The sequence below is a fragment of the Dermacentor andersoni genome, chromosome 7 (assembly GCF_023375885.2).
Source record: "Dermacentor andersoni chromosome 7, qqDerAnde1_hic_scaffold, whole genome shotgun sequence".
Classification (NCBI taxonomy): Eukaryota; Metazoa; Arthropoda; class Arachnida; order Ixodida; family Ixodidae; genus Dermacentor; species Dermacentor andersoni.
Window position 1 is genome coordinate 25,680,320 of NC_092820.1, and position 22,218 is coordinate 25,702,537.

At 51.6% G+C, this 22,218-nt stretch overlaps 1 protein-coding gene across 1 annotated transcript; it reads right to left on the bottom strand.

The window, feature by feature from the left end:
* Positions 1-2,865: 2,865 nt before the first annotated feature.
* On the bottom strand, positions 2,866-5,298 carry LOC140219548 (uncharacterized). The gene has a single exon (XM_072289435.1). It carries the CDS (start codon positions 5,296-5,298, stop codon positions 2,866-2,868), a length of 2,433 nt encoding a protein of 810 aa, XP_072145536.1.
* Positions 5,299-22,218: the final 16,920 nt, after the last annotated feature.

Here is a 22,218-nt window from a genome sequence, read left to right on the forward strand (position 1 = left end):
ATGGCAGGGAGTATAAATGGCCAGAGCCACCGCGCAGCCCCTAGGGGACAGGAGTAGGTGGTGCATGCTATGTTATATATAATCTGTGCGTATGCGCATACGCGCTATGCGTTCTAGCATCACTGGGCAAGTCGCATCTCCCGTGGGATGCGACGACGGCCTAGCTACCCGCCGGCACTCGGCGCACGATACCGCAGCGTCCCCCATACGCACCGAGCATGTTTCTGCTAAATGCGCGTCAGCACATTTCGTGCACACCATCCGCGAAGGGTCTGACTTATGGGGACAGGCGCGTTTGGAGTGTCCGTATGTTGAGCAGTAGGTGCAGGTGGGGATATGTAGGTCTTCTCGCACCGTCACCGAGGTCCAGCCTATGATCAAACGGCCGAGGGCAGTAAGGGAGCGGAAGGACGCTGCATCGACGGCAAGGACATGGGTGTAGTTTCCGGAGCGTTCCCGGAAAGAGACTCGTATTTTACAGGTATCAGGATCGAGTTGGAGTGATGGGTTGCGTGCATTGATAGCAGCAAGGAGGGCATGAGCTGGTATGTCGGGGTCAACACCTGATATCCGAATATGGGGTTGTCGTTTTTGGGCAACCTTTATGGAAATCGCGGTACGCGTTATCGGGTTCCTTTCAATTGCAGCCTTGAGATTGTCGAAAGAGTGATGCTCGTTAGTAAAGATTGTGATGCCGTGTCGTGTACGGCGCATCGAGACGTCCCCGATTCGCTCCGTTATTGGGTCTATGTTCTCCTTGAGAAGGGCTACGATATCGCGCGCCGGCGAGGCGGAAGGAGCGACAGGGGTGAGAAACAGGATAAATTCGTGCTCTCGCCTGATTGCATCGGGCCGTGGAGGAAGTATCGGCAGGTCCGGGACCGTTTGTTGAACATCTGCAGGGGTCCTGATTGGGAGCGGCCGGGTCGGGGGTGAAGCAGCCTGCATACCAAGGTGCGCCGCAGCCGCGTATGTTCTGGGCTGACAAGGACGCGGTGGAGCCGCCAGCATATCGCCAGCAAGGCGTCTCGCCTGTTGCAGCTGGTCCCGCAACTCTTCAACGCGACCCGCCTGATGGGCAGCAATCGCTCGAACGTCAGAGCATTCCTGTAAAATCTCGGCAAGCCAAGATACGATTTGCGAGCGTTGAGCATTTGGCACTTTGGAGGAGGCGTGGAAGCTCAAGTCTGTGATGAGTTTTTGCTTCTCTACTATGCGGTGAATGGAGGCGGTAATGCGTTGCTCGGGATCCAGGGGAACAGTGGGAACCGAGGTGCCGCAAACAGAAACTGGGGAACTGGGAGCAGCAACAACAGATGGTAAATACCCGGTAGCGGGGCCGCCCCTTGCGGGCGGATCGCGTTCCCCCCCTGGCAACTCGGCCTCACGAAGTACCGCGTCCCCTTCATCAGAAAAAACTGACTCATTTGAGCCGTCCGAGCGAGGCGTTTTGACACCGCTAGGGGAGTCTCGCCCGGACGTCTGCTCGTCCTGAGGAACCGCAGGCTTAGGCATGGCCGCGTACACAAGCGGCCATGGCCACCGGCCGGCCGGCTCACGGTATTAGATGGCCAAAATGAGGAAAGGGGGCGCCCAAGAGTCCCAATCGCACGACGAAGCGAGTCCTGAGAGATTTAAAGGGATCCTCAAAGCAAGGTGGGGTTGGTAAGGTCGAAAAAACCTTACCTTTTGCAAGAAATCTCAGGAGCCGAGAGAGCCACTGACCCGAACCCACTGCCAGCTCGCCGTGTTTGGCCACGGCGTGTTTGGCCAGCTCGCTGGGCAACAGCAGACGCACGGCAGTCTGGATCTCCCGGCTCGTGATGGTCGAGCGCTTGTTGTAGTGAGCCAGACGGGACGACTCCGCGGCGATACGCTCGAAGATGTCGTTCACGAAGCTGTTCATAATAGACATGGCCTTGCTGGAGACTCCAGTGTCCGGGTGCACCTGCTTCAGCACCTTGTAGATATAGATGGAGAAGCTCTCCTTCCTGCGGCGCTTCTTCTTCTTCTTGTCGGTGGCGCGCACGTTCTTCTGCGCCTTGCCGGCCTTCTTCACGGCCTTACCGCTGGGCTGGGGAGGCATCGCACCGTTGTGAGTAGCCGAGCAAACGAGATCGGAATACGCGCGACCGTGTGTGAGTGGTTTTAAAGGAGAATAGGAAGAGATAAGTACAGCGCCGTTACTGCCTCTCGTGCGAGGGCACCTCCACGGCGCTGTACGGGTGAGGGGAGAGGGGTAAAAAGTGTAGCGAAGAAAACACAGTATAGAGTTGAGATAGCCCAGCGGTAAGGAACGTCATGAAGGCGCGGCGGCTACAGCCGCTCGTACAGTTCGGCGCCGTCCAAGAATTCGAGCAGTGCCGCGAAGGCGCGCGCGGACACTGATGAATGCGCCGCCGGGAAGAGAAGGGCCTCGGTGCTGTCGCACGGCAGGCCAAGTTGGCGGTAAACGCTCGTGAGCGTGTCACGCTGCGCCGTGTACTCTCGGCATCGCAAAAGCACGTGATCTAAGTCCTCTACGTCGGCGCACTTTTCACAAGAGGGGCTTCCCGTACCTTGTAGGCGGTGAGTCCTTGCTGCGGTGCGGTAGCAGCCGACGCGGAGACGAAGCAGCAGCGCCCGGTCTCGACGATGAAGACCCTTTCGCGGCAGGAGTCTCGGAGGGTTGCCACTGGCGACGCGGGCGTACGGGTGTCGTGCACGCAACATGCCGCCCACGGTGTGACGGGCGACGTCGAAAGGCGTCACGACGAGTGAACGAGGCACAGTCGCCGTGTGGGCGGCCCTCGCGAGCCGGTCTGCTTCCTCGTTCCCGTGTATGCCGATGTGGGCAGGCACCCACTGCAGAACGAGGTAGCATCCCTACTCGCACACGCCATGGATTTTCCGCAGGAGGCGCTGAATCAGCGGGGGCCCATGGTCTGCCCTGGCCAGCATGTGCAGTGCCGCGCGGGAGTCCGTCAGGATGGCCGCAGCAGGGATGCGCCGCCGGTAGATAAGTTCGGCCGCCAGCTCCGCGTGTGTTGATGATACGGCGCTCAACACGGTGCACTGACTTTGCGCTGGGATGTCAGGAGCGACGCACGCGGCAGCGGCAGCACCGTCCCGCAAGACCGAGCCGTCAGTAAACACGAGCACCCGGCCGGCCAGCTGCTCGTTGATGGCCGCAGCCGTCTCCTGTTGCAAGGCGCAGAGCGGAGTGTTGCGCTTGCCTTGAACGCCAGGGACGATCGTACGGATGAGCAGACGACGCTCTCGATGCGGCGGCGGAGCAAGCCACGCGCACGTGGCGCCGCCCCGCACCAGGTTGGCGAACTCGGCGACGCGGCGACCCATGCCGGAGCTCGGGAGAGAGTGCAGCCGGCTGATCAGCTGCTGACCGTGCCGCGAGCGATGCAAGCGCTCCACGTGGTTGAGGGCCCGCCCCTCGGCACGGAGAGAGATGGGCGTCTCCCCCGCCTCGGCGAGAGTGGCGCCGCTCTGCGAAGACCGCGGGAGGCACAGGAACTGGCGTACGACGGCTCGGTGATCCGCGTCCATCACCTTCCAGTGCGTCGGCTGCAGGTCCGCCAAGGGCAGCGCGTACAGGATCCGCGCCGAGGCCACAGAGTTGTATAGGCGCAGCGCGAGGGTCGGCGAACAGCCTTGGCCACGAGCGAGCAGGGAGCGCGCGGCGCCCGCTACTTGCGCGGCACCTTTCCGCAAGGCAGCTACTGCAGCACGCCAGTTCAGCCGTCGGTCGATCACAAGGCCAAGGTAACGAACCCGCTTCTCCCACGGAAGCAGCACACCATGGAGGGTGCCGCTGATGTAAGCATCGACCACATCAAGCGCGCGCTGCACACATGCACGCACCGCATAGCCGACACTAGTGGGGCCGCTCGCAAACAACGCGATATCGTCCGCGTACACTGCGACGCGAACTTCATGCGCGGGGAACTGGGGGATGAAGTCGGGGATGCGTGCCAGCGCGAGGTTGAACAGGAATGGGCTAAGCACACTGCCCTGCGGCACTCCTGTCACAACCGCACGCGGTCGACTGTACGCTCCCCCCACGCGCACCCGCATCGTCCGGCCGCCGAGAAACGCCTCAACGTAACTCCGCATTTGTCCGCACACTCCCAGCGCATCGAGTGCGTCCATGATGGTGGCGTGTGGCAGCCGGTCGAAGGCACTCTCGACGTCAAGGAGGATGAGGTAGCCTGCCTCGCCCCGGCGCTTCGCTGTCTCCAGCATGGCGATGACGTCGGCCAGGCAGTCCGCATTGGCCCGGAGTCGCCGGAAGCCGCTCTGCTCCGCCGCAAAGGTGTCGAGCGCCGCCGTAATCCACTCGAGCCGCCGCAGCGCCATGGCCTCGAGCACCTTGCCAGCCGCGGAGGTGAGCGAAACGGGCCGGCACGAAGCAGGGTTGTTGGCTGCGTTGCCAGCCTTGAGCAGCGGGACGACCACCGCCTCGTTCCACTCGTCCGGGATGCTGCCGGTCCGCCATACCTCGTTGAAGGCGTCGAGCAGCAGCAGGAGCTGGTCGCCGTCCAGGTTCCGAAGCATCTGATATGTGACCCCATCAGAACCTGGAGCTGAGCGGCGCTTCCGCGACGCGAGCACTGTGCGAAGCTCACTGAGAGTGAAGTCAGTCCCGCACAGTGCCCTGATGTCCTCCAGGATCGCTGCCGTTGGGAAATACCGCTCCGGGGCGAGCAGCTCGCGCCTGGGATGCGGTTGCGGCTGCAGCACGTACGGCGCCGGTGCATGGATGGTGGGCGGCGGGCAGAAGGTCTCTGCGAGCAGCTCGGCCAGCTGTCCGTTGGTGATGCCGCGTGCCACGGCGATGGAGAGGGCGGGGCAGCGCGGCACGCGGGGCCGCAGGATCGCCCCCAGGATTCCCCACGGGCTCGATCGGACGCTCGCCCGTTCTAGCGACGAGCAGAGGTTTGACCAGCTGGCGTTGCGGCGCTGCTTCGCATGGCGACGGCACACCGCGTCGAGCCGGTTGTACACCGTCCACTGCTCGCGTTTGCCCGAGCGCAGTGCTATCCTCTCAGCTCTGCGACGCACGGCGCGGATGTTCAGTTGTTTTATGTCGGGAACAGGCGTCCCGGCCGGCACAACACATCGAGTTGACGCGGCACGCGCGCATCGTGCGATGTGTTCGAAAAACAGGCCGCTCTCCGAGGCTGGCACTGTAGCACACAGTTCCCGGAATCGCTGCCAATTAACAACACTGTACACACGCGTCGGCAGGTGGGCGACACGGCGGGGCTCGAGGTGGATTGGGTAGTGGTCGGACCCTCGCATGTCGGGGCTGCGGCGCCAGACGTAATGGCAGCGCTCCGACACTAGCGAGAGATCCAACACACTTCCCTCGCAGCCACGACGGGTGAAAGTAACACAGCCCGTGTTGGCTACGAGCAGAGCCGCCTGCTGGATGGCGTCAAGCAGGTCGCGGCCGCTACGGTCGGTGTGGCTTGATCGCCACGCGGTGTTGTGGGAATTATTGCTTGTTCACTGCAGTGCGCGCCACGGTGCCTTCTCGAGGGGCAACTACATCGTGTTGTCGCCGCACTCGGCAGCAAACCCTCTCGCATATGCAGACATGCCAGTACCACACTTTCCCGTCCACGCATTGAAGAACGCGAGGCCCGCATTCGCATCGCAAGATTAACGACAAACTTACGTATGGTCTACCAGCACCGCTTCAGAGTTACAGAGAAAACGATGTACTTCCGCTCTAAGAGCGAATTTGGAATACAATATTGACAGGTGTTGAACGCGCGTTAGGAGACACGTTAGGAGCATCAACCAACGCTTCGCAGGCGCGATCCCAAGCACGGCTTCCGCGTGCCACGTATTCGGTACACAGTTTTCGCACTTGCAAGGGACACCATGTTTTGACAAACAATCATCAAACGCAACACTTTGCTCTATACAGAGCGTACATTTCGTCAGCTAGCTTTTTCGATTGCATTCCCGCACGCAACTTCGCCACAGGATCGACGGCGTTGTTGTCATGTTATAGCGAAGCTCCAGCTCGGCAGCCGCCGGCAGAAATCTATTTCCTCGCCAACTAACGCACCGAATTTGGTGCGCCTAATTGCGTGTAAAAGAAAACGTTCAAATCGCGCGCCTGCAACAGCGCAATTTTCAACTGATGCCGAGCTCTTCCTCATTTTTTAAATTATTCTCAGTGATTGTGGAAAACTGTGAAATGGAAGAGAGGAAAAAAAAGAGCAGTTCAACTGTGCGCTTTAAAGCTCCGTCGCGCAGCAATGGAACCGGATTTGGAAATTCTGTTAATTGCACAAGGCGATATGTATAAAGGGAACACAATTTATACGCCTCGATAAGATATACCATTCATGCGTGAGTATGACTTTTACAATACCTTCATAGACATGAGAGGCGTTTTCGATGGGATGAAAATTTTTAGACAGAACTTGCGTGAGTTGTGTGCAATTCACACGATCGCGGTACCGATTTGTATTGTTGAGATATGAAACTTTGTACTTCTTAACCTGCCAGTACTCGTGCATTATGGAAGGAAAAAAAGAAACGTCACCGCACCACCACACGTTTTTCTCACATGCAACAAGCTTCGTTTACATGGCTGCATTAGTTCTCTCGTGACAACCCGTTGTTTTCTCTTGGGTGTGTTCCGATGCATTACTTGGAGTTCACCTCCGAGCTACACGCACGACCCGTATGACCTCATTGCGCACTGTGTACGCCTTGCTTCGTCCTCGGCTATTCCCTTTGCACGCACATGCCAGTGAGTTCACAGTAGCAATCCATACATAAACAAGAGAAAAGAAATAACCAAAAGTGCCGAGTTTCTTCAAAGTAAGCGGCCCGTACATTTTCTCCGGCTGCTCCTTGCCCATTTGTTTACCTGTTGAGCCATCATCTCGCTTTGCTATACGTCAAGGCCATAGGCGCACACATTTCCCGGCGGCTTCGTGGGAGAAATGTAAAATAATTGGCGCGAGCTCGGCTTTCATTAAACGCAACACGAATGCGAAATCCGTGCGATGGCGACGGCCGGCGCGTGTCAGTTTCTCTTACCTTCGCGTGCCAATACATGCGACATGAGTGAGGGAGCAGCCGGTTCAAATTCGGAATCTTTCTGTACAGCAGCTTTCACATTTACGATTTTTCCAGGGATGCAGCGGCAAGAGGTAGTCTTGTGCACTTTGGCGCTTCCACGCAATGACATTACGCAACCGCCTTACAGCGCATAAATACGCGTGGCACAAACTGCAAAAAGGACAAATGTTCACACGTAGGACAGGAGGCTCCCTCTGGCGGCGAAGAGTTCGACAAATACGCGATGCACCGCTCAAATCGCCAAGCGGGCGGCCGCTCGTCTCCCGCTTGGCATGCACAAATACGTTGCTCGAAAAAGTTTGTTTTCTTTAAATGCAGCGCATGTCCAGCGCCCGCTTCCTTACCGATCTAAGTATATGGCGCGAACAAGGTCGCCCAGCATCACCTACGCGCACGCATGACGAAAGAGCGAGTCGTATACAAATAACGAGATAAAATGAGCCTGCACTGTGCAAGCATATTTCTGTCTAGGTAAGCACACTTCACCGCTCTGCTCCTGTATTTTATTTTCCTCTTGTTTTGGGCGACTCGGGGGTGCATTGGCTTGCAAGAACCACGTTGACCTCGAACCAACTGCTTATCACCTATAGCGCGCGCATAAGAAATCCCCCTGTGCACAAGTATTACAAACAACAGCACCAATGAAAACAGCACGCCCCTCGGTGTCTACCGCGCGCACCCTCGTCCACTTGAATACAACGCAGTGAGCCCGGTTCTAGCGACAGCTACCTAGCTAATCTCCTCACCTTTGCATTCATTTGCGTCGCTCAAAAGAGTTACGCAATTGTGAATCGCACGGTGGTAGTCTACGGCCGCCCATCGCGCATGCAACAACCACAAGGCTAGACGAGGGACACGACGGGCGCTCAGCTCGTAGGCCAAGAGGACTGGCACATTATTGTTTCTCCGACGCAAACCAACGAAGCCGTGCGAATGCAGCTCAGGCTCGCTCATTTAACGCTTGCACTGGAGAGAACAAATAACTGCTGTCTGTAGAAAACTCGCTTTCAGCTGTTACACACTGACCCGTGCCGGGCAATATTTTCCTCGTGCTTTGCTTCGTTGCATATCCACACGAGCTATTGCTGTGAAATATGGGGCCTTACTTAACTTAAGTGTGCCCGCTGACCGCCACGCTCGGCGTATGTAACCGAGTGCTGCCGCCCGGCTCATACTCTTCTCCAAGGGAGTAGAAGAAGCGAGCCACTTCAAAGCGACAAAATGCGCATCGACGAGCTTACGATTACCTTTCTTTTAATCATCATGCCACTCTGGCTGGCTCAACAAGGGTCCAACCAAAGGCGACAACTGAGCTGCAGGAACGACCGGCACGTCGCAACTAGGACACGCTGAGGGCGGGCGAAATGGCAGCAACACAACACACAGTGGCGAGCGCAAATGCAATCGAGCAGAGCTCGCCTTGCGAGGGCGAAAAACAATGCTACCACGCCTTATGAATACACGCGGTCGCGCTCGCTCACCTGAGCAAGTTCACCGCGCGTGTCTCGTACGGCCGAACGCGAGATAATGGCGTGCAAAAGAGGGTTAACGGAGCAGGAGATCGCAAATCCTGCGCATCACTGCCGAAGCACCAAGTGGGTAGCCCTGAAGAGGGCTGTTGGGTTCTTCAGAGGAGCTGATGCGCTGCTTGCAGACGACGTCGCGCACGCGCGCTGCTTAGCCTCCGAAACCGTAGAGGGTGCGGCCCTGACGCTTGAGGGCATACACAACGTCCATGGCTTTATGTGGCCCCTTGGTCGAAAAGGAAAGGAAAAAGAAGGGAGGGGCAAACCCGCACCACCCTTAAGGTATAACGGGTATAAAACCGAATATAAAATAAATGAAGAGGGGCCGCGAAGGCAGCCCAAATCAGTTTTAGAGAAAAAGCCAATTGATAAAAGAAAAGAGGCCGAGGCAAGCCGACAATGAAGCCAAATTGTGGAATGAACAAATACAGTGGAAGAAAAGGGGGGAGCAGTAAAGTAAAACTGCCTCCAAGGGTCTGCAAGCAGTGCATGTTCCCAAACCCACCCCGTCCACAGGGCACATTCAAAGGTGGACAGTTGGCCAGGATGTGCAGTGCCGTGGTGCGCGTTGTATGATATGCACCGGTGAGGGCCACGAGAAGGGAGCGTTGAACCGACAATACTCGTGTGGTTAGGAAGGAGGATGGAAAAGCCGGCCACCACACCGGAGACGCGTAAACAATCGCAGGAAGCAGGACCTGTCTATATAGACGACGTATAAGCACGGGACGCAGCGAAAAATGCATGCGCAAAAATTTAAGAGATCGCGCAACCAATACCTCGGCTTTGGTCTTTAGAAAATCAACATGGGCGTGGAAATTAAGTTTGTCATCAAAGACCACGCCGAGAATTTTAATATGGTCTTTGGTTTTTAGATAAGCGCCGTCCAACCTAATGGAGGGACGCCGCTTAGAGGTGCCAATGTGCCCATTGTTGAAAAAGACGAAATAGGACTTTTCGTGACTAATTTTGACCTTGTTTTGCCCTGCCCAATTGCAAACCAAGGTGAGTACAGATTCTGCAAGAGCCTGCAACTGCAAGCGCGACGAACCGGAAACGAGTATAATGGTATCGTCCGCATAAGCCTGGATGTGTACCCCCTGTGGAAATGGAAGGTCTAGTAATGAGAAGATGACTAAATTCCACAGTAAGGGGCTAATAGGGGAGCCCTGAGGACTTCCAATAGACGGACGCGCCAACGCGTCGCCCGCGTTCGCGCGGAAGACTACTTGGCGGTCCGTCAGGAAGGATTTGAGAAGGAAGTAAAGATTGGCGGGGCAGCGGTGTTGGCGCAGAAAAAACAACACCGAATCGTGCCACACGCTGTCAAACGCACCGGTAAAATCTAAGGAGATCAAAACCGCCGGGATTTTATCAGCCTTCAGCGCGCTGAGGCGACGTTGGAGGACATGCAGAGCCAGAGGGGCGCTCCGCGCATGAGTAAAACCAAATTGTTGAGCGTGAAGGAGGTTGTGGGCGTGTAGAAAATAATAGAGGCGGGAATTTAGCAACCGTTCCAGGATCTTGCCAAATATAGAGTTCATTACGATTGGCCGATATGCGGAAGCAAGAGAAGGGGGGCGACCGGGTATAGGAATAAAAATAATCCGGCCGACCTTCCACACGGAGGGGAAGTGGCCCAGACGGAGAGAAGCATTAAAGACATCGAAGAAGAAACGCGGATGTAGCCGGTACAGGTGGCGGATGAACATGGCAGTAAGCCCGTCCAGTCCCGGCGCCGACTGCGGATTGCCCCGGTAAACCGCACGTTCGATCTCGGCCTCAGTAAAGAGATAGTCATTCCGCACCGCAGGATACGGACTCTGTACCACAGTCCGGATGCGACTATGATAGTCGCTGTCAACGGTGGGGTCATCTAAAGCGACATGCGTCCGTAAAAGGAGGGTCGCCGAGTCTAAGACAGACGTGGTGAGAGTACCGTCCATACCCTGTAGCGGAGGAAGAGAGATCATAGGGGGAATTTTGTCAAAAGCGGTCCGAAAAGGGATTCCATAGAGGGACCGTGCCGTGAGATCGTGGCATGCCGCCCGATCAGCCGCAGCCTTCGATTGCCGCAGATTACGCTTATAAATAGCGAAGGCGGCAGCATATTGAGTTCGAAAGTGCGCACGCACGGCAGGGTCGCGCGCGCGTTGAAAACGCCGTCGCATCGCACGCGGTCACGGTCTTGCGCTTGGCGTGCTCAGTGTAGGTGACGGCGTCCCGAATCACGTTCTCGAGGAACACCTTGAGCACACCGCGTGTCTCCTCGTAGATCAGGCCAGAGATACGCTTGACACCGCCACGGCGAGCGAGGCGACGGATGGTAGGCTTGGTGATTCCCTTCTTTAGGGAGTTGGTTCATGTACCGGACAGTCAGGTATGGCACTCCCGGCGGCTTGAAAATATTTCTCACTCTTTCAATCAGTGCTGCCGGGATCAGGCACTCGTAGAAGATGTGCTCGGGCGTCTCTCTGGCATTACAGAATGGACAGTTCTTGTTGAGACCGCCCGTGGCGGATACAAAGGCTCTCTTCCTTATTGGCAGACATCCGCGTGCAAAGCGCCACATGAATGATGCTCTTCGAGCATCGAGGAAATCTGCCAATATCAAATGCCAATTCGGCTTTTCGGCCGGTTTGTTGAAAGGCACCAGTTGTCGTGGTAGCTTCGGTGACAGGTGCTCTATAAGCACTTTGAGCGCCGTACTCGTCAAATCAAAGTTGGGGATGTTCTTCAATGTGCATAACGCATTTGCGGCTTCTTTATAAAAGGGTAGGGGAAATTCTGAGCGGGGAGCAGAATGCGACAGTGGGGGACCAGTGCACACAACAATTTTCGTACTGAGAAAAAACGAAGTTAGCATCTTGGTTAAGCGAATGTCTGAGTCTAGGGCAATTTGCGTCCACTTGGTATGTAAGGCTAGTGCCATTAAATTCAAGTCCGGAACGCCTAGGGCACCTTGAAATCGTGGCAGTTTTACAATTATCCGTTTTACTTTGTCAGGGCCTCCTTGCCAGAGGAAGCGAGAAATTATCTTTTCTAGCTTCGTTTTTACTCCACTAGGAATATCAAGCACACTAGCGGTATACATCAGGAAAGATATCAACAAACTTCTTATTATATTTGCCTGTGCCGTAATGGGGCATTTCAATGTGCTATAATTAATAACTTTCTCTCGGAGTTTTTCTTCTGCATTAAACCAGTTAGACTGGGAGGGCCCCTTCCTGTCAAATATGTAGCCGAGCATCTTAATTTCTTTTGTCTGAGGCAAGCCGTGCAAAAGTCCTGATGATCCAGGCTCAGGGTGCAGGCTCATAATTGCGCTTTTAGCGCGGTTGAGGCTTGCTCCGCTTGCTAGACAGTACCGATCAACTGCTTTTAGCAAGCTAGAAACAGAATTGCTATCTGGTACTACTACTGTAATGTCATCTGCGTATGCGAAAATTGGAGTACAGTGCGGACCTACAGGAAGGGGGAATTTGCTAATACTGTCATCAGCGGCGATTTGTTGTAGTAGTGGTTCTATGGCGAGTATATACAGTAGTGGGCTTAGTGGGCAGCCTTGCCGCACACCTCTTTCTATATGAAAATTTTCTGACGTTCTTCCCTGTACTATAACCGCTGACGTGAGGCCATTGTATAAACACTGGATTTGTTTACAAAATTCTTTGCTAATGCCTGCCTGTTGCAATACCTGAAAGAGAAATTCGTGGCTTATTTTATCGAACGCTTTTTCTTGGTCTAGTGAGCAGATGTAGCCGGGCAAATTTCTTGATGTAGCCCACGCTAATAGGTCTCTTAATCCTAAGCCGTGTAATTCAGCTGATCTGCCCGGAATACAGCATGCTTGGTACGTGCCGACTATGTTTGTTAGGGCGGGCGTCAAACGGAGCGAGAGACTTTTCGCGATAATCTAATTAATCACTGTTTAGCAGCGTGATAGGGCGCCACGCTCGGAGGTCTGAAGATTTTTCTTTCTACGTCTTTACATAAAAGCGTGATTAAACCCTGCCTTTGCGAAACTGGTAGCGACCCTTCTTCTAAGGAGGCGTTTACAAGGGCTGTAAAGTATTTTGCCAGGAGGGGCCAAAATTTTGTATAAAAAGCGGGCGGGAGGCCGTCTGTTCCTGGACTTTTGTTTTGTTTCATTGCCTTAAGGGCTTCAAAAAGCTCTTCTGCTTGAAATGGCGTATCTATAACTATGGGGCTGGTTTCTGGGCTTTCCAAAGAGAAAGACGTGGGAGTGCAATTAGTTCTCTTATACAGATGCTCGTAGAAGGACCTAGCAGCCTCTGTTACATCTTCGGGCTTTGTTTTTGTGACGCCCGTGACTGGGTCTGTCACTTCGCAGAGTATGTTACTTCTTGTAGCAAGGCGGCGGCGTAGGAGATGCCGAGAGCACCATGTTTCTCTCTCGCACCTTCCCGCGCGCGCTGTAGCTCGAAGTCGGTCCCATCTTTTGTTTAGCAAGCTGTGGAGCTCTTTTCTGAGTTCTACAAGAGCGCCTGCTATGCTTGGCCCTTGCGATAGTGGTGCACTAAGAATTAAAATGGCATCTGAAACTTTCCTTATTTCCTCACGCTCTTCTCTGGCTAATTTAGTGCCCCATGTTTGGAAACATTCCTTAACGTTTACTTTAAAGCATTCCCATGCTGTGGCGGTAGGCGGAGATTTAAGGGAGCTCTTTATCAAGTTGATAATGTCCTCAACTACGCGTGCATCTTCGAGAAGTTTTATGTTAAGGCGCCAGCATCCTTTGGCTCGCGGAGCTAAATCATAATCGGAGAAGCGAAAGATTAAAAATTTATGGTCGCTCAGTGCGGTGGGAAGGACCCACGCAGATTGTAGCGAAGGCGCCAATGCGTTCGAAGTATACAAGCGGTTGATGCGGCTTTCGTAGCCGCGACCCGTCCATGTCATTCCTGAGCGACCAGGCTGTAAGGTTTTCCACGCGTCTATGAGCCCTATTTCATCTACTAAGGAGCGCAGTGTCTGCGCGCTATTGAAGTCTCGCCCAGTACGCGTAGGTGCGCCTCGGTGAGAGTGCCTATCGCTTGCTTCTAAGACAGTTGAAATCACCCAAAAGGATCACTTTAGTAGGTCCAACTAAATAATGTTCTAATGACTGAAAATATTCTCTTTGACCGCGCTTACAGGGGGCATAAACATTAATTATTCTAATACCATTATCTAAGTCAATGCTCAGCGTGCGACCTGCGTTATCCCTTTCATAATGAAGTACGTTTAAATTTATTTCTCCAAGAAAAACAATTGCGACACCAGCCGAGCCCTTCCTTCCAAAATTCCAGTACGATTTTGTGTCGAATTTTAAGTCCAATTGCCTCATCTGATCGATGTGGTGAATGTACGTTTCTTGAAGTGCCAGTATATCGATTTTCATCTGGCGTGCCAATTGTATTACTTCCGCTTGTTTAGCTGCTCTCGTCAAACCCCGGCAGTTGAGAGAAGCTATCTTTAGCGAAAGAGCCATCTTGGAAGGACGGGAGAAGGTGCGCTTAAGTTAAGGTTTAGAAGGCAGCCTTCCCCTAAGGGGAGGTAACGACCGTGGGCAAGCCCTCACTAAACGACGAGTACGCGTTGCCGGACATTAAGGAGCAGTCACAGCTGCTCAGGTGGCAGAATTCACAAAGCGATTTTGCTCTTGGCATCTCTACGACACTTTCTGTCTCGCTTTCGGAGTTGCATTCGTCACTGCTGCTTGCGAGGATTTGCCGTTTGTGGTGCGGCTTATCGCTCGAGCTTTTTGAGCTGGGACTTTCATTTCTCGACCCTGTTCCTTCCTTCGTAGGGGTGGTGGTCGGGGTGTTCTTTTTGCTCTTTCGCTTTCTTTTGCTTGCCGACTTTGTTGGCTCCCTGGCGACCTTTGCCACTGGCGCATTGTCCGGGGGCGAACTAGTCTTTTCCTCATCATGGTCTGACTTGGCCTCCTCCCCTATGCTGCAGGTGAGTCCCTCCGGCTACCTAGGGGTGAGGGGTTCATGTTCGACTGGGCGTCTTTGTCCACAGCTCAAGGGGCAGTCGGCCAGGACTGCATTTTCTTTGTCAGCTTCAAGCCCCTCACTAGTCATGGCAGCGAACCTGGGTTTTGTGCACTTGCTGACCCCGTGGTCTTCTCTGCATTTGGGACAAGGGTCATTGCAGTCCACCTGGCCTTACATTCCACACCTCTCACATTGGGGAGTGTCGCAGGAAGCGCCAAAATGGCTATCGCCGCCACAGCGCCTGCATACTCGCACGACCCCTTCAAATTCACATTGAACAGTCGTGTCGATAACCTCCAGGAAGTTTGGCACTGGGGTCGACATTTCGATCTTAACTCGGCGGATGCCGGTCGTAACGGAAGGAAACCCGGGTACGCTCTCGCGTGTGACACTCAGGACCTTCCCGTACTTCTCCATCGCCTTCGACAGTTGAACATCTTGATGCTCAGCAGAGTATCCAAATACTCGCACTACTTTGGCTCTCGTTCCTCTGTACTCGAACTGGACTGCTGTTTCCCGGATCACGACGACGGGGTTGGTTAAAAACCGCTCGACCGCCGCGCGCGTCTTCAGGAAGATTTCATACTTTCCAGCTGTGAAATCTTGCACACCGCCCAACTCACTCTTCGTGAACTTTGACGTGAAACATTTCGTCAGTTCAACGGTGGTCACGCCATACGGGACTCGCCCGAAGAACGTGAACGGCTTGAACCGCTATTGGCTTGCCATCGCGGTTGGGATACCGCGTGGCTAGCGCTTGCTAGACACACTATAGAGAGACAAACTAGCAAAACTCGAGAAACGCGAACACGGCCTGGAAGGGAAGAGGAATGAGAAGCCGCTGGCTTACTCACCGAACTTAGGAACTCGTAGAACTCGGGGTAATCCAAATCCTAGCCCTTGCCGCCCTTGCCACGTCCAGACATCTCGGCTGTTGCTACTGCTTCGGAGCGAGTCAGGAAAGCGAATGCCGCGTCCTTGCGCCGCGACTGAGGAAGGAGATTCTTGGTTGGGGAAGGAAGAATGGGGTTTAAGCGCAGCGCAGTAACTGTCTCTCAGCAGAGGACACCTCAACCGCGCTGCACAAGGGGAGTAGGGAAAGAAAGAGGAAGAGAAAGAGCACCGAAGCAGCAGCAACGCGCCAAGGAAGTACGGAAGTGTTATGCCCCAACCACTGGCACGCGCTGGAAAGCTTCGGCGCGCGCCGAAGGGTCAAATGCGTCAAAGCGTCGGTCGGGAACTCGCTGAAGCGGAACGTCGCGCAGCGATTATGTCTACTGCCGATGCTAGAAGTTTGCCGGCGCGCGGCGAAGCTGCGCCGGCGTGCACCAATGGGAGGCTCCGACGCCTCGCAGGCGTCAACCAATCAGAGGCTGCGGAGCCTCTGGCTGCTAGGCCTGTAATGGCCGACCGTGCGGAGACGCCGGCACCAACGATCGCCCGAGTTTTTTGGACGCACGACGCGCGCGACAGTGTTCCTGAAAGACAGTGTTGTAATACTAGGCCGACAACGACACGATCAACCGACCGACGACCGTGGGTTGTGGCAGTGCGACGTGGATCCGAAGCGACTTCGAACGACGCCGACTAATCCAACCTGCCCACTGGGTTCTGCCGGGCTCGGTACGATCGTCTGCTAAAACAGCCAACCGAATCACGATTGCCGCAACGTCTGTGCTTGTTGTATGTGCATATTGTCGTGCTCAAAACGAATGGAAACACGTTTACGAGCTCCGAAGTCTGGATAATCAACACTCGCCTATCGCCGATGTTGTTTACGTTACGCGTAGGCCTAGCGCGTCCATCGAGTTCGTAACTGGCGAGTGAACGAACTCACCTGAGAAACTCTGTCGAAGGAAATGAATTTTCAGGTCCGTTTGGTGCTGCAGTGATTTATTATATGGCACTCTTGACTTCGTGTGACCTGTGATGTGGTGAATGAACGTGTGGAAGTTGGGTTGGTCAACCGCGGCGTGTTTCGTGTGGTGTCGGTTGACTCAAGTTTAACGGGCAAGCTCTGCGCTGTTTCCAGTGGTAAAGATAACTTCCGAAAGTGAAATACACTAGTAGCCGAACTATTGGAAGTACTTACATAATCAGCCGTGCCGCCTGTTTCAGCTGACACTGCGCTCTTCTCTTCGGCATGTGAATCCAGTTCAGTACAAGTTCACTGTACTCATTCACTCACTTCTTTCTAGTGCGTCCGTCTTTTGGGCTAGTTGGGCATAAATCGCTCGTGATGCAATCAAGAACACTGACGCACTGAAGCATACGTGACAACGCAGTCATATTTGAGTCAGTGTGTCGTTATAGTTGAGCACTGCAAAAAGAAATTATCTGTTTGCAACGTGTGCCCTGTGTGCAGTGCATAGCAGGACCTGCATCATGCAAGACCTATGCATGTAGCAGCGTATACCACGATTCGATGCCCGCTTCAGAAGCAGCAAGTACTGAGTCAATGAAACTGTAATTGATTTTTTATCTCACTTTTTGCTTATGGAAAGTGTAGATGGTGTGAGTGCATTGTGGGGAAGGTGAAAAGGTGTCATCAGTGTTTTGTGCAGTCAGTACGCTTAAGCTGCTGGAATCCCTTCAGCCTCTACTAAAATATTTCTTGCTGCGATACTATAAATTGTAGTCAGGACAAAGATCTACTCAAAACCAAGTTACTAATGCATCTGCAGAGAATGTGTTTGATTAACAAGTTAACGCTTCCACAACAACAATATGCCGATGCACAGCATACGTGCTTACAATAAATACATTCCGTAAAGGTGAACGACTGGGCCTACAATATCAAACTTTGTAGTAGCACCGTAAAAAGTGCTGCCATGCGTATCACCTACAACGAAACTGCTGCACGTCCAACCTTCTTCCTAGGAGGCAATTCTATAAAGACTGTTCGGGCCCTTCCCATTCTGGGTGTAGCATTTAGCTGTTCTCTCAACTTTTCCGCATATGTCACCAGCACTGTATGTAAGCACTGGCCCTTTCTTGGGTTTGTGTCCCGTGTCTCCCTTCCCTGATGACCTAAGGTTTTCCGAGCACTCTACACTTCTATCATTCTGTCACGACTTGAGTACTGCTCATCAGTATAGTTCACGTACCAAACTCGCGACGCTAACAAGCTTAAGCTTGTTCAGCGCCGGACAATACGCACCCTTTACTCCCGTCTTTTTGGTTGTCACAAGCTCACGCCAGCCTTCGAGGATTGCCTCAAACTCCTCAAGTAGCACACCCTGCAATACCAACGCAACATTGCACTAGTCTATACTGCAGGGTGTTTGACGTCTCTCTGGACAGCACTAATCTTTCTTCAGTTCGTCTGAACAAGTGGTCAGCACAGTCCGAGCCCTCATCACGCCTCTGTGGCCCGACACCACAACTCCATGATTATATCTGGCATGCAGAGCTTTCTCTCCACCCCACTGGCGATTTGGATTCTCCTTCCTTGGAACCAGACTTCATTGGCACTCCTGTGTGTTGTGCACCTGTCGAATGTGTGCGTGTGTGCCGTGCTGTGTTATTGAGCAAGTGTGTGTGCACGTGGAGGGGAAGGAAGTGTCTTCTGCATCCTGCAAATTCCTGCTTTAGATGGCTGGTTATCAGATGCTCTAACATACAGGCATCAGCCTTCTTTTTAGTCTAGTGTGCCAAGTTACCACTAAGATTATTATTATTATTATTATTATTATTATTATTATTATTATTAGAATCATCACTTTGACCACATTGATTGTGTTGAAGCCAGCGTGACACATAATTCAAAATATTTCTGGAGCTTTGTGGGCTCTCTCTTCTAAAGGAGTGCCAAAGATGTAAGTCTTCTTCATGAACATAGTGGTGTTGTATCGAACACTGCTGATGCCTTTGCAGAACATTTCTGTTTGCTATATGGTGTGAAATATGCTTCAAGTAACCTTCCTTCTCAGTCTGGCGCAGTGTATGCTAACAGTCAATGAAAACCTCATTTCCAAGTATATGAAGTGCCTTAAACTATCCCTTTCTTGTGGTGTTGATGGCATTTCCTCCACAGAGCTTAACCCTTTGAGATGCTGTCTACACAATTGGGCACAGCAGGAGCGTGCATCAATAGCAAAAGCACTGATGAAAGTAATGGTATTTAAAATGTGTTTCATACATCTTGAAACACTTATTAGTGGAACTGTGCTGCAATTTTGAATAATGTGCAGAATGTTTTAACAAAATGAGTGGGAAGGTAGACGGCTGGGTGTTGTTACTCTGTGTCAGTATGTTGTATGTAGCGGGTTCACTTCTTTCATTGTTTTTTACAATGTCGTGCACCAGGCATAATTGTCAAGTGGCTGGATAAGTGCTTTTCAAGCTTTTCAAAACACGAAATAGTACATGTTTTCATATTTTGTGTTCCTGTAGTGAGTTTTCGCATGGAGTCGAAATTTTGTAAACTTGACAAAACTCGCTAAACAATTGAAAATTCTTAATATTTGCTGCAGCTGTACACTTTCTACGATTCTGAGGATGCAAGAGATGTGGTGAAAGCAACTTTTCAATCAACGGGATAAAGTAGTGTCTGAAAGGGTTAAGACGTATGGAAGCATACTTGTTCCTCGTTCTCACAAGCATCTTCAATAGTTCCCTAAAGTCTAGTACCTTTTCTAGCACTCGGAAGGTAGCATGAACATTGCCCATGCACAAATCAGGTGCTAGATGTGCAGTTACTAACTGCCGACCTATATCTATCCTCTTCAGTGCGTCAGGTGTTCGAATCGATATGGGATTCCTCGCTTTCTGTTAGTGCTAAGAGCATTTTAATAAATGAACAGCATGACTTTGTGTGCCGACATTTCAGACTTTCAGATTATTTCAGACTGTCAACAGTGTTCACCACTGCATCGACTTCCAAAAAGACATTTTTTCACTCTCAAACTGGTGCAGAAGCAATAAGTACTCTTAAATGCTTCCAACACTATGGCATTAAGTTATATGCACAAAACGCACCATGTGAAATTTTGATACACCCTACGTGATGCTCCACTCCTTAGGGTCGATGAAATGAAAGATCTTGGTGTGTAATTCGACAAAATGCTAAGCTTCTCTTCACATAGATAATTACACAAGATGCCCTTCACGCTCTTGGAATTGCATGCTGTATATTGCATGATTTCCACTCACCTGTTGTGTTTCTGAAATTCTGCTATGTGCCTCCAACTACTAGAGTATGCCTCTGTAGGAGGGGGGTGCAATAAGCAAATCTAATTCTGACCTCATTGAACGCATCCAGAATAAATTGATATCTATTTTAAAGCACCACTTTTGCCATTATGGCGACCACAGTTGAGCCTTCTCAAATATACTTCAACTCGTACCTCTAGATTCAAGTCTTAATTAATCGTACCTTTTGTTCCTGTATAAGGTGGTCCATGACATTATACATTCCTTAAAGCTTCTTGATTATATGCATTTGTTTGTGCCGCAACAGTATAACAGGTAGCATTCCACATTCGTTACCTGGGTTTGTTACAAGATGGTGCTAATAAGACTCGACTCCAAAACATACTTCAGAGTTCATTTCCTGTGTATTGTGTATCTGTAGATAATCACATAGGATTAACTCCCTTTTACTTTTCCGCATTTCCGTTTTTCCCTATTTGTTTCTCTATCTTCCATTTCTTTGTCTACTACATTCATGTTTTCTCTACATTTTGTCTCACATAGTGCTCGTTAAGTGCACCAGTACAAAAGCTCTCTAGCTGTTCCTGGGCACTACAATAAAAATTTGAATGATTGATTATTATCGTAGTATAAACTGTGCTTTTTAAGTATGTGCTAGTATACTATTTTAGTGCAGTAGCTTTCGTGCAATTAAAAAAAGGGCATGAATTAAGAAGAGAGTGAGAAACGTAAGCGGCACAGCACTCTTTCCTCATTTCGCAGAAGACCTGGTAACAGCCGCAGTTGCATAGAGAGATCGAGGGAATGCAATCGATGTTGAGTGAATTCACGTGTGTGCCACTTTTCCAATGTCAAAAGAGTGCGCTAGCTTGCCTAAGTGTTGGGCTGCGTCGGTCCGCGATAAAGGTATAGAAACAAGGGTTGCTCCTTCGTGGGCTTTCCTAGCAGCTTCGTCAGCGAGGTCATTGCCGGAGATACCGCAATGACCAGGCAGCCACTGAAACACAACGTCGTGTCCTTTCTTGATCACGTGATGGTGCATTTCTCGTATCTTCGACACGAGTTGTTCACATGACCCGCGACGAAGAGATGACAGAAGACATTGTAAGGCCGCCTTTGAATCGCAGAATATTGCCCACCGATTAGCCGGTTGGTTATTAATATAATCAACGGCACCTCGGAGGGCGACAAGCTCCAAACTGGTCGATGTTGTCAAGTGAGAAATCTTGTATTGGATGCTTAGTGATCATGATGGTATAACCACTGCGCTGGTGGAGCTGGTCTGAGTGGAAGTACCATCCGTATATATGTGGACTCGATCAAAGTAGAAAGTGTGCAAATAATCCAGAGCTGCTTGCTTCAAGGCCAAGGTAGGCAGGACGGTCTTCTTTCTTATCCCTGGAACCGTAAGACGCACTTGAGGTTGCTTTAAACACCACAAAGCTGAGGTTGAACGTGCTGAGGGTGTGAAGCCCGATGGTAAGGAGGCACAATGGATGCTGACCTTGTTGGAGAAGGACGCCTGTGGTCGTCGTTCTGGCATGAATTAAGAAAGTGCAATAATATGCTATGTGCCTGATCATATGCGTTGTGCTATTAATTTCTTCTGAGTTTTAATAATGGCTGGCTACTGTATGCAGTGTTGTGCAAAAAAATAGTATGCCACAGCAATTATTGCGTGCCTCGCAGAACAAATTGAATATATCTTTCTCAGTCAAAACATCATAGCAGGCTGAAAACAATAAACTGCAATTTTTCTTTTTGTGTTGACGAAGTGTATAAATTGTGAAAATAACCTGTTTATATATTTCTTATACTATGCAAATGAGCTGCTCCCATACATTCGAATAAGTGCTTCAATAGTACAACTTGGCAAAGGGCAACGAAAGACTCCTATTAAAACCCTCTAATTCTCAAGCTTTTATTATCTGACGGTATGTCATTTCATTAATGTAAAGAAAGGCAAACTTGATATGTGGAAACCAGTTACAATGGAACATGGCACTTACACTGTGAAAATGTTTTGTAGCAACACACTCAATGTGAAGGCCTCTGGATGCGGTGTTGATGCATCAAAACAACCTAGAATATACCCTTCAGTCATGGCGTACACGTTTGTGGACGCGACCTATTTTTGCCATTACTGTGCCGTGGTTGCAAGGAATAGACAACGAACATTAAGCATTGAGTAAATTGAACATTCTGCTTTCCCAAAGTACACCCACTTCACTTCTGAGAGAAATTTATCGCATCAGACGACTGCTTTGGTGAAGGCACTACCGTGTTTGACGGGACGTTCGAAGTGGGGCGTTTCGGTAGTAATTTCGAAAGATGTTTTTCCCTTGTTGCAATGCTTGTGCCAAATAATTAACCTGTGCATGTAATTCGAGCGGGTGATTCAATATTTTTAATCAGGAGACGTAGCATCA

Coding starts and splice junctions, on each gene's coding strand:
- LOC140219548 (XM_072289435.1), bottom strand. CDS start 5,298: ATGCGAGGGTCCGACCACTACCCAATCCACCTCGAGCCCCGCCGTGTC.